The 12,017-nt window shown below is 45.9% G+C and overlaps 1 protein-coding gene across 1 annotated transcript in view; it reads right to left on the reverse strand.

Moving 5' to 3' along the window:
• PKD2L1 (polycystin 2 like 1, transient receptor potential cation channel) overlaps positions 1–12,017 on the reverse strand; it is a 3,023,543-nt gene that overhangs the window by 389,750 nt on the left and 2,621,776 nt on the right. Inside the window, exon 14 of the mRNA XM_085603531.1 lies at positions 7,104–7,251. Coding sequence (XP_085459657.1) covers positions 7,104–7,251 — 148 coding nt within the window. The remainder of the gene's footprint in view (positions 1–7,103; positions 7,252–12,017) is intronic.

The following is a 12,017-nucleotide window of genomic DNA, read 5'->3' on the forward strand; positions in this document are numbered from 1 at the left end:
GCAGGGGTGATGGGCAACATAAGCCCTATGGGTGGGGGTGGCAGTAGTGATGGGCAACAGGTCCCCTATTAGTGGGAGTGGCAGGGGTGATGGGCAACAGGTCCCCTATGGGTGGGGGTGACAGTGGTGATGGGCAACGTAAGCCCTATGGGTGGGGTTGGCAGTAGTGATGGGCAACAGGTCCCCTATGCGTGGGGGTGGCAGGGGTGATGGGCAACAGGTCCCCTGTGAGTGGGGGTGGCATTGGTGATGGGCAACAGGTTCCCTATGTGTGGGGGTGGCAGTAGTGCTGGGCAACATGAGCCCTATGGGTGGAGGTGGCAGCAGTGATGGGCAACATAAGCCCTATGGGTTGGGGTGGCAGTAGTAATTGGCAACAGACCCCCTATGGGTGGGGGTGGCAGGGGTGATGGGGAACAGGTACACTATGGGTGGGGGTGACAGGGGTGCTGGGCAACATAAGCCCTATGGGTGGGGGTGGTAGTGGTGCTGGCCATACAACCCCTATGGTGGCCTGTTGTTAGTGGCCAGGATATGGATCCCCTGTGTGTGACATTTTGTGGGTACGTGTCGTTTGTTTGTGTGGTGGTTGTCTGACTTACCGTCTGCACCGTTCGCGTTGGTTCCTGGTCCGGTCATAGATGTACAGTACTGGTATGACCTGCGCGATGGGATTCATGATGTGTTCGTCTCGTACACGCTGCTTGTTGCTCCGTCTCATAACCGTTGCAAGCTGGTCTGTCTCACAGCCGTGGATTGAGTTGAGGCGCGAATCGTAGCTGATATGCTTCTTTTACGGATGCTGTGACGTGCCATACGTGGCGACCCGTCCGGTGCGTAGGAAGTACGCATCGTATTTGTCAGGGCAGAAACTGCTATGGATACTGCTTCCGGGTGACTTGGTTCGGCGTTAAGAGTATACATTTACAAATTAAACTAGAAGACAATTCTAGTATAGCACGTGGGGGAGTGAGGTGTCCCAGGCTAATGAAATGGGGGCGTCGACGTTTCGAGACTAGTCCCCTATGAGTGGGGGTGGCAGGGGTGATGGGCAACAGGTCCCCTATTGGTGGGGGTGGCAGTGGTGATGGGCAACATAAGCCCTATGGGTGGGGGTGGCAGTAGTGATGGGTAACAGGTCCCCTATGAGTGGGGGTGGCAGGGGTGATGGGCAACATAAGCCCTATGGGTGGGGGTGGCAGTAGTGATGGGCAACAGGTCCCCTATGGGTGGGGGTGGCAGGGGTGATGGGCGACAGGTCCCCTATGGGTGGGGGTGGCAGTAGTGCTGGGCAACATGAACCCTATGGGTGGGGGTGGCAGGGGTGATGGGCAACATAAGCCCCATGGGTGGGGGTGACATTAGTGATGGGAAACAGGTCCCCTATGGGTGGGGGTGGCAGGGGTGATGGGCAACATTAGCCCTATGGGTGGGGGTGGCAGTAGTGATGGGCAACAGGTCCCCTATTAGTGGGAGTGGCATGGGTGATGGGCAACAGGTCCCCTATGGGTGGGGGTGACAGTGGTGATGGGCAACGTAAGCCCTATGGGTGGGGGTGGCAGTAGTTATGGGCAACAGGTCCCCTATGCGTGGGGGTGGCAGGGGTGATGGGCAACAGGTCCCCTATGAGTGGGGGTGGCAGGGGTGATGGGCAACAGGTTCCCTATGGGTGGGGGTGGCAGTAGTGCTGGGCAACATGAGCCCTATGGGTGGAGGTGGCAACGGTGATGGGCAACATAAGCCCTATGGGTGGGGGTGGCAGTAGTAATGGGCAACAGACCCCCTATGGGTGGGGGTGGCGGGGTGATGGGCAACAGGTCCACTATGGGTGGGGATGACAGGGGTGCTGGGCAACATAAGCCCTATGGGTGGGGGTGGTAGTGGTGCTGGCCATACAACCCCTATGGTGGCCTGTTGTTAGTGGCCAGGATATGGATCCCCTGTGTGTGACATTTTGTGGGTACGTGTCGTTTGTTTGTGTGGTGGTTGTCTGACTTACCGTCTGCACCGTTCGCGTTGGTTCCTGATCCGGTCATAGATGTACAGTACAGGTATGACCTGCGCGATGGGATTCATGATGTGTTCGTCTCGTACACGCTGCTTGTTGCTCTGTCTCATAACCGTTGCAATCTGGTCCGTCTCATAGCCGTGAATTGAGTTGTGGTGCGAATCGTAGCTGATATGCTTCTTTTCCGGATGCTGTGACGTGCCATACGTGGCGATCTATCCGGTGCGTAGGAAGTACGCATCGTACTTGTCAGGGCAGAAACTGCTATGGATACTGCTTCAGGGTGACTTGGTTCGGCGTTAGGAGTTACGGCTCGGACGGAGAATGGAGCTTGAGTCACAACCTACATGTCGGGCGGGATTTTGGCAGTTATGTGCATCGTACTTCATCAACAGAACGGACCGGCTCCGTGTACGGGTTGGTCGCACGGTATGGCTACGATCAGCTCTTGGAGGGCTGTCCGACCAGTATCAGAATCGACCCCTATTTTGGATAAAGTATCCTCTGGTGGACATGATAAGGATATTGCAAGTTACCTCGGAGTTCAATAACCCTATAAGAGAACATAGCCTTTGGTCTCATTTCTCTGTATGGTTATGTAACTGCTTGTTCACTTGCAATATCCTTATAATGTACCAAATGAATGTCTGGACAAGCTTTAGGTTTTTTATCTTTTTTCTGGAGTAAATTCCAAAACAAGGTGTGCAGGGTGAAAATATTTAATTGATGATTTTTTCGTGTTTGTGACTCGTTTGTACAGCTTGGAGTCACAAAGGAAAGAGAAGAGTGAAAGCCAACACGTGTTTCGCCCCTTTTACATGGCCATCCGGCCTGGGGCTTCCTCAGGGCGTGGTGAAACGATTCCTCAGTGTGATAGTTCCTTAGTTGGGTATGTATTAGTTCCTTAAATCAGGTCTTGGCATATTGCCTTCGTATCCGCATTAGTCCGTCGGCATCCAGCTTGATGCTGACGGACTAATGCGGATACGAGGGCATTTACTCCAGAAAAAAAATTTCAAACCTAAAGCTTGTCCAGATATTCATTTGGAACCACTTTTTGGAACTAGGGGGTTAGGGGTCTCCCCCTGTCATGGACAAGCACCATCACCACTATTTGCTCCATTAAAATGGCTAGTAAGGGTTTGGGACCGATTACCCCTCTGTCTCCTACAATCCTTATAATGTACGACCGTGGGTACTTTATCCCTTATATAATAGTTGAGTTCTGACATCTTTTCTTTATAATCAGCAAATGAGTGCGCTACTGGACGCTGATTATAAAGAAATTAGAGGCGTGCGTTTATACAGGGATTACAGAACCCCATGAATTACAAAGAAATTAGAGACTGTGGTTTATACAGACATTACAGAATCTCATGTATTATAACATTATGTCGACAGTGAGGAGAAAAGGCAGGGACCGAAAAGCTTACCTTTCATGGTTTAATTACTGAATTAGGCAAGGAAGTATTTCGTGTTATTTATTGTAAAATATAAAAAGTTATTACAAATGTCAATAAAACTTTCAATTTAAGAAAGATGTTTTGAGGATATATACTTTTGACAAGCTGATCCATCTAGATCAGAGTTCTTCAATCTGTGGGGGGCGCGACACCATCTCAGGGGGGGTGCGCACTCCACTCTAATCTTACTTTCTTTCCCGAGGGAGGCGAAATCGATGGGGCACTACGTGCCCATGCTTTTGTCTTGTTAACTCTCCCAGGAGGGGGTTAATTGATAGAGCTGATGCTTCAGCTGCAGTGGGAGGCAGGACGTCTCCTCTGCGAAAACCAAAAGCCAACCAATACAGTCCTGTTCATTTGCTTTCGATATCATCGCGGAGGAGACCCCTGCCTCCCACTGCAGCTGAAGCATTTCAGCTTTATGAATTAACCTCCTCCTGGGAGAGTTAGCTCTTCCCAGAAAGGAGACAAAGTTTCCAGAGACCTTTTAAGGCATGGGCAAAGTGGGCTCTGGCCCAAGGCCCCAGCCTTTCAAAGGGGGTGGGGTGGGGGTGGCTGAAAGAGCCAGCTCTGTTCTATGGAGTCTTGCCCTCATGACCTTGAATAATTTTTAAACACAATGTTGTAAATAGCGTTTTTCTATTCATTTTTAATGTGTAAGAGTCTATTACAGAAATTTTGCAGACAAAATGTTTTTATGAGTCATGCATATAAAAAGTTTATTTTAGCTCAGTAGAGGACCTCACTTATGAGAAATGGGAGGGTGTGACAGATATTATTTGCAGTAATGTTAGTGAGCTGCAGTTGTGTTACATACTAGAAACACACATCACTATCACTGAATATCAGATGTACACACATTTAGTATTTGACCAAACAAGGCATGAAAGAGCTGAGACTGGATCATAAAATCAAAGCTGGTCCGAACAGGGGCCCCCAAATTACATTTGGCCCAGGGCCCCCAAAATCCATAAAACGTCCCTGAAAGTTTCTTTTAAAATTACACAGGCAGGCGCGCAAAATGCCAGCCAGCCATGTGTTGTTTAAACAGCCTGCAAATTGCTTGTCTTGACACTAAATATGATTATAAATAAAGAAGAATGTATTCATTTGTAATGTGACTTTTCTGTCTTTGTTCCCTTTTATTATCAGTCATTGATCATTCAGGCAGCTCTAGAAAACAATGAAAAGTACTCTCTATTTATATTTGTTGTTCAAAGTATACACAGACAAGTGCTGAAAATACAGCTTTAGGTGACTGCTTATTTTATACCATCTGTGACATCAAAATAATGAGCTGGCAACCCTAATCATAAGACTGGAAGTTTGTTGAGGGATCAGCACATTATTTATTTCCTCCACCCTGATCCCTGGTTACTGCCATAATAGCAATAGTTTAACACATTTGGAAGCCTATGCTGCCGTCAATAACATGCTGAGTTACTTCAAGTGTCTGGGATTGCACCTTGCATTCAGACATCTCGCTCCTCATTCTCGCCCTTCACTTTCACCCTCACCCTGCACTCACACTGATCTCGATGCACTCACACCATTCACCCGCTTACCCTCCACTCACAGTGATCACAATGCGCTCACACTGATCACATGCACTTACACCATTCACCCGCTCACCCTGCACTCACACTGATCACATGCACTCACACCATTCACCCGCTCACCCTGCACTCACACTGATCACATGTACTCACACCATTTACCCGCTCACCCTGCACTCACACTGATCACCATGCACTCACACCATTCACCCGCTCACCCTCCACTCCCAGTGATCACTCTGCACTCACAATGCACTTGCGCTGTTCAGCCTGTACCTCCCCCTGCAGTCACACGAGCACACTACTCAACCTGCACTCGTGACACTTCACTCACCTGTCCCTCTCACTGCTCAATTTGCAATCTCACTCAAATAAGCCCACCACTACATTCATTCGTCCCACTCTGCACTAACATGCGCACCCAAATTCATATGGTCACCTCACTCACCCCTGTACACAAGTATGGGCATGTCGTGCCCCATCAAGGTTTTCGTCCTAAATTACAAAAGGAGACATATAAATGCACTGCAATTCAGTCTTCCAGAGGCCCCTTGATAGAGACAGTCTGTTTTTGCCCTGATGGCCTGGAATAATTCCTAAACAGATTCTTGCAAACACCGTTTTGTTTAATTTCTTTTTAATGTGATTGATGTGAGGGAGTCTATTACTATTTGCAGAGAAATGTGTTTGTTTCATTCAACAACCAGAAAAAAGTTAACCATAAAAAAGTTAGATCCAAGCGGGTCCTCACATATGAGAAATTGGAGGATATCACAGATATTATGCACTGTAAAATTAGTGGGATGCTGCTTTGTTACAACAGTGACAACACATCACTATCTCTGAATATTAGCTGTAAACGCTTTTAGAATTTCGACTACAGTGCCTGTGCACCGTTAGAAGCCTGGCTAAATAGGGTATCGCAGAGCTGAAAGTAAATCATTTAAACTCAAAGCTGTACTGAACAGGAGCCCCCAAATTAGTTTTGGCCCAGGGCACCCAAAATCCCTAACATGTCCCTGCCATCACAAAGTCTGTCAGACAACATTACCCTTAAGTAAAATAGACAACATCATGAATTTATTATTAGTTCTATTTTTTTTTTTTAAACATAAGCCTGACGTGTCCTAAACCCGCACTGCTTCAGGCAAGCAACTTATCGTACCACTAAGGAATTCTCAATTAGGTGTTTGTTCAGCGCACCCTCTGTGGACTTTCAACTGTCTTCGGATCCATAACTGGTTGGTGGGCAATTATCCCATTATGTTGCTGCCTAAAACATTTGTTAATGATTTCTAGAGAAGATTTGTTTCTTTTGTACCAGCTCTGAGCTAGGGAGTGCTCGAAAATTCTGCTAACACTGTCTCCCTTACAGTCTCCCTTACAGTCCCTGTCTTGGCTGAAAATGTCTGCAGAATATTCAGCTTTGGGAGAAACTGCTATCAAAACTCTCTTGCCTTTCAGCTCGTCCTATTTATGTGAGATTGGGTTCTCAGCACTTGCGGTATTAAAGACTAAGTACCGTTCACGACTGGATGTGGAGTTCAACCTGAGAATGGTAGTAGCAAAAATCCATCCACAGATTGACCGTCTCTGAAAAACAGGCACAGCTGTCACATTTATGTTGGTGGTGTTATTATCAATCTATGCCATGTGTAAAACAAAGCATCCTAGTTAAAACAATTTGGCCACATTTTATCTTGGAAAGTGGTGTTTTGAGCTGTGTAATAAGCCTCTGTCATTTCACCACACCCACTCACATACCTGCAGTTTACCAAACACTCTTAATGTATTGAACATTATTTGCTGGATATGCCCCGAATATGCGTGTGGCGGTCGATTCCAGAAATTTCTGTCAGGTGGTGGGGGGGGGGTCTCCAACATCTAAAAAAATTCAGCTGGGGGGCTCAACCTACAAAAGTTTGAAGACCTCTGATCTAGATGCTCCTTTAGACCTTTGTAGAGCGGTTTGTTCATTGTTTCAGAAACGTGTACTCAACAAACTGCTTGTCATTTAATTATGTCCCAATGGCAATCATTTTCGTTTGAAATTTAAAACAAGCATGAGACTCTTACTTTACTAACGTTGTCAAACAGCTCACCCATCATTCCTTTCCGTTCTAACTTGTTTTGATCCAAACGTTCCAGTTTCTTTATAATAAAATCGATTTTTGATGCAATGATGGCAAAAGAGTAGTCTAATTGTAGCACTCGATTCACAAGCCTGTAGAAAATTAAAAAAATATACTTTTATTTATTTTACAGCTGTATCGTTTCAATCAGAAATATTTTACACAGCTACAATGGCGGAACATAGATCAATGGAGGTGGATCATTATACATAATATATATACCTCATGTACATGTGGATTAGTTGCATCACTTGTGCGGATATAACTGGCAAAGACACATATCTAAATCAATCACATTATTCTAACTAAAGAAACAGAGAACATGATATTTACATATATTATCAATCATGCACTTGAGCTTCAATAGATATCCTGGAAATAAAAACAAACTGGTTTACAAAGTTAAAAAATGCATAAGCAACCCGGCAACTGAACAAATGCTATGACTGTGATACTTGATACACAACTGGAAGAGATATATATATATATATGTCTGGCTGTACCATATATTCTGTTAACCTGTGGGAACACAGGTAGTGTTTGGTACACAGTAGAATCAAAGGTTGAACTATGGTTATTTCAAATTATGAAATTGAATTAAACTTATGTGATTGCACTGTAAGTGGTTTCCTGAAACCTTCCTTGACCTCCTAAAAGGTTGGTTTAATACTTTTCACTTTCAGTGTTACACCGTTTTATTTACTCTCCTTCTAATGATATCATACCACTTCCTGTGTCAAGTTTGGTTTGTAATATCAGACTCCATACAGAAACGTTATGAATATTGGCATTTATACCTGGAGATGCAAAATCGCTATGCATGGTATTAATTTTGAAGTATTGTTAGACCTGTCAGCCATAGGGTTGTCTTCCCCCAAACGTTTTGCGTTCACTCCTACTACGTATGGACCTACAGCACTTATTGTGCCACCCAATTAAGTAGCTCCTTAAAACATCTCAGGCCTGCCATTGCAGCCTGTATGCAGTTTTAAACTGCCAATTCAACTTGTCAAAATAATCCCCTTGCTAGGCCTAAAACTCACATATTTTTACATATAAGTCACCCCTAAGGTAAGCCCTAGACAGCCCATAGGTCAGAGTAAATGTATTTAAAAATCTGGACATGTACCTTTAAGTCTTACATGTCCTGGTAGTGAACAACTCTTACATTCGTGTTTCACTAATGTGAGGCCTACCTCTCCCATAGGATAACACTGGGTAACCTTAATGCATTGAATAAGTAATGACATTGTTTGGAAGCAGGTAGAAATGTCACATTTGGAGTCTAATGAGTAGTATTTCAAATCCTTGTCAATGGCGAAGTCAGATTTTAAATCACAATTCTGAAAATGGCACTTTTAGAAAATTAGCCTTTTTTTCCTAACCATTTAGTCTATGCAACCTGTCTCCTGGAACACATGACTAGGTGCTGTTGACAGTCAGTCTATGTGTATTCCTCCCAGACAGCCACACTATAGAGGGACAGGGTGTTGGCAGGATGGACCATCCAAGCAGGAGTGGGGGGGGGGCTGTGCACAACCCCACTTGCACTTCAAAGACAATGCCTCAGCTCTCACACAGAGAACTTCACATGATCCCATTGTGACTGGAGCCAGCCTGGGACCAGGCCTGGGGGGGGCAGGAAATTCCAGACACTTCACGGGGAAAACTCCAGAAGTTTCCTCCACTTCAAGGCTGGCATCAGGTATAAAACTAGGACCCTTATACCCACTCTTCAGTTCACTTCTTGACCTGTGGAAGGACCCTCAGAGCATTGCCATGCTGCCTGTGGCCTTCTGTGTACTTCAGAGGACTGTCCAGCTGCACCAAGACTACTCAAACGGCTAGTTGGATGGCCTCCTGATCACAGCCTCAGGGACAGAAAAGGCTCTAACAATCTAGAACCTGCACATGGGCCAAGCCTGAGAGATTCCTGAATCTCCAAGTGGTGCCCCTCCATCCTGGACCTTTGGAAGTGGTGCTATAGGTGCCTAGAAATCCCAAATCTAAAATCTGGTACTTTTTTTGCCAAAAAGTGCTCTGAGAACCAAGAGGAAACTGGTACCTACCTGCTCGCCGATCCACTCAAGGTCCATCGCCATTCGGCCTGACTTCACTGCAACTCCTGCTAGGTTCTTCTCCGCAGAAGCAAATCCCGTTCAGTGGCTCCTCATAGAAGGGGTATCCGATCTAGTGGGGCCCTCATCAGCTACAGCCCGCAGCTTTGGCCTGCTGGAGATCTTCGACTTCCCCATAAAAAGGTCTAAATCTGAATAAAAACATCTTCACCATGACCTCATCTAGTGGCTCCCTAATGACTACCCTCCTCCTTGGACACCGCCGGCTGCCTTGTCCGCTAAAATTTACCTTCTCAAACCTTTCTCTTCATAATTTCTTTTAAGTCCAAAGGTAAGCGGAGAGAGGCTCAAACAACTTCGTGTATCCGAACGGTGCTCCATCGCATCAGCCATAACTTTTAACTTTGCCCCAGGCTTGCATGACTAGATGTCCTCGTTTGATGCTTTGATCTTAGGTGCTAGTTTTTCTAAAAACTTTAAAAATTCATAACTCTGGTTCTACTGATTGGATTTAATGTTAAATTATTTATAATTTTGTTTTCTATTTTTTTAATTTGGTGTGGGATTTTTCTTCTGTTGTGTTTTTACTTCATTACTGTTTATTGTTCCATAAATACGTAACGTATTGCCTCTAAGTTAAGCCTCACTGCTTTTGAGCCGAGCTGCCAGAGGATTAAGCACAGGTTAATTTAGAGACTTTTTGTGGCTCACCCTGGCAGGGATTGTAGCTTTTTTCTTAGAAAGGGCTTCACCCCCTGTCAGAAATTGGGTTACTGGTTGACTGAGGGGTGAGCCCTGGTCAAGCAGTAACCGCAATCCTTGTCACGGTAAGGCTCAAGCAAACCCCAAATTAACTTGTGCTAAACCCCCGGTAGCTTGGCTCAGAACAGTAGGTTTAACTTAGAAGCAATGTGTAAAACATTTGAGTAGCACTTTAAACAGTGATACAGTGAAAACACCACACAAAAAGCCCCCCCACCACAAGTTAGAAAAATAGAATAAAATGAACTAAATAAAACCAAACCAAAACAACAAAAATACAATTGGTAGAACTGGAGTTACACATTTTTAATGAATTTATTGAAAAGTGAGCAGCCCTTTTCACCCTAAGTGGGTTGGGATCAGGGTCAAAACTAATTTGCATATGGCTGGGTCTAAACTGGGGTGGCATGGGGAGCAAAAGAACAATGGATTTAAGCCAGATCTCTTGACAGGGGTAAATGCATCACACTTTTTGTATTCCGGCCATCATTTGTTTGCGTAGCACTTTTCCCCCCTAATTTAGATGGGTATGCCCAGACTTGGGTCCCTTGCTCACTTTGCTTCTGGTTGCGAGCAAGCCTGTCTGATCAGGGTAATACCCCAAAAGTTGTCCCAGGATGCTTGTTTCCTGTCCAGGGAGGACCTGGCTTCGCGATTCGGGCTGGATTCTTCCCATGAGGAACAGGGTCAAGACTGATTTGCATTTGCCTGGGTCTAAAGTGGGGTGGCATGGTGAGCAAAAGAACAATGGATTTAACCTAGATTTCTTGACTGGGTTTGAATGCATCATTTATTCAGCATTCCAGCGATCATTTGTATGCAGAGCACTTTTCGCCCTAATTGGGATGGGTATGCCCAGATGTGGGTCCCTTGCTAACTGTGCCACTGGTTTCAAGATAGCCTGGATGATGAGGGTAATACCCAAAACCGGTCCCAGGATGCTTGCTTCCGGTCCAGGGACGACCTGGCTTAGCAGTTCAGGCTAGACTGTTCCCATGAAGAACTAGGTCAAGACTGATTTGCATATCTCTGGGTCTAAACTGGGGTGATATGGTGAGCAAAAGAACAATGGATTTAACCCAGATCTTTTGACTGGGGGTGAATGGATTATTTAGTCAGCATTTTGTACATCATTTGTTTGCGTAGCAATTTTCACCCTAATTGGGATTGGTATGCCCAAATGTGGGCCCTTGCTCCCGATGCCACTGGTTTCAAGCTAGCCTGGCTGATGATGGTTATACCTCAAAACCGGTCTCAGGATGTTTGTTTCCAGTCCAGGGAGGACCTGGATTGGCAGTTCAGGCAAGACTGTTCCCATGAGGTACAGGGTCAGGACTGATTTGCATTTGGCTGGGTCTAAACTAGGGGGGCATGGTGAGACAAAGAACAGTAAATTTAACCCAGATCTCTTGACTTTGGGTAAATGCATGATTTATTCAGCATCCCGTCCATCATTTGTTTACGTTGCACTTTTCAACCTCAGTGGGATGGGTATGCCCAGATGTGGGTCCCTTGGTCACTGTGCCACTGGTTTCAGGCTAGCCTGGCTGATGAGGAGTAGTACCCTGGAACAGGATGCCTGTTTACGGTTCAGGGAGGACCGGGCTTGGCAGGTCGGGCTGGACTGTTCCCATGAGGAACAGGGTCAAGACTGATTTGCATGTGGCTGGGTCTAAACTGGGGTAGCATGGTGAACACCAAAATGATGGATTTAATCCAGATCTCCTAACTGGGGTTGAATGCATGATTTATTTAGCATTCCGTACATCATGTGTTTCTGTAGCACTTTTCGCCTTAAGTGGCATGGGTATGCCCAGATGTGGGTCCCTTGCTCACTGTGCTTCTGGTTTCAAGCTAGCCTGGCTGATGAGGGGTAATACCCCCAAACCGGCCTCAGGATGCTTGGTTCCTGTCCAGGGAGGACTTGGCTAGGTAGTTCGGGCTGCACTGCTCCATGAGGAACTGGGACAAGACTGATTTGCATATGTCTGGGTCTAAACTGGGGTGACATGGTGAGC

The sequence above is a fragment of the Triturus cristatus genome, chromosome 1_2, assembly GCF_964204655.1.
Source record: "Triturus cristatus chromosome 1_2, aTriCri1.1, whole genome shotgun sequence".
In the NCBI taxonomy this organism is placed as follows: Eukaryota; Metazoa; Chordata; class Amphibia; order Caudata; family Salamandridae; genus Triturus; species Triturus cristatus.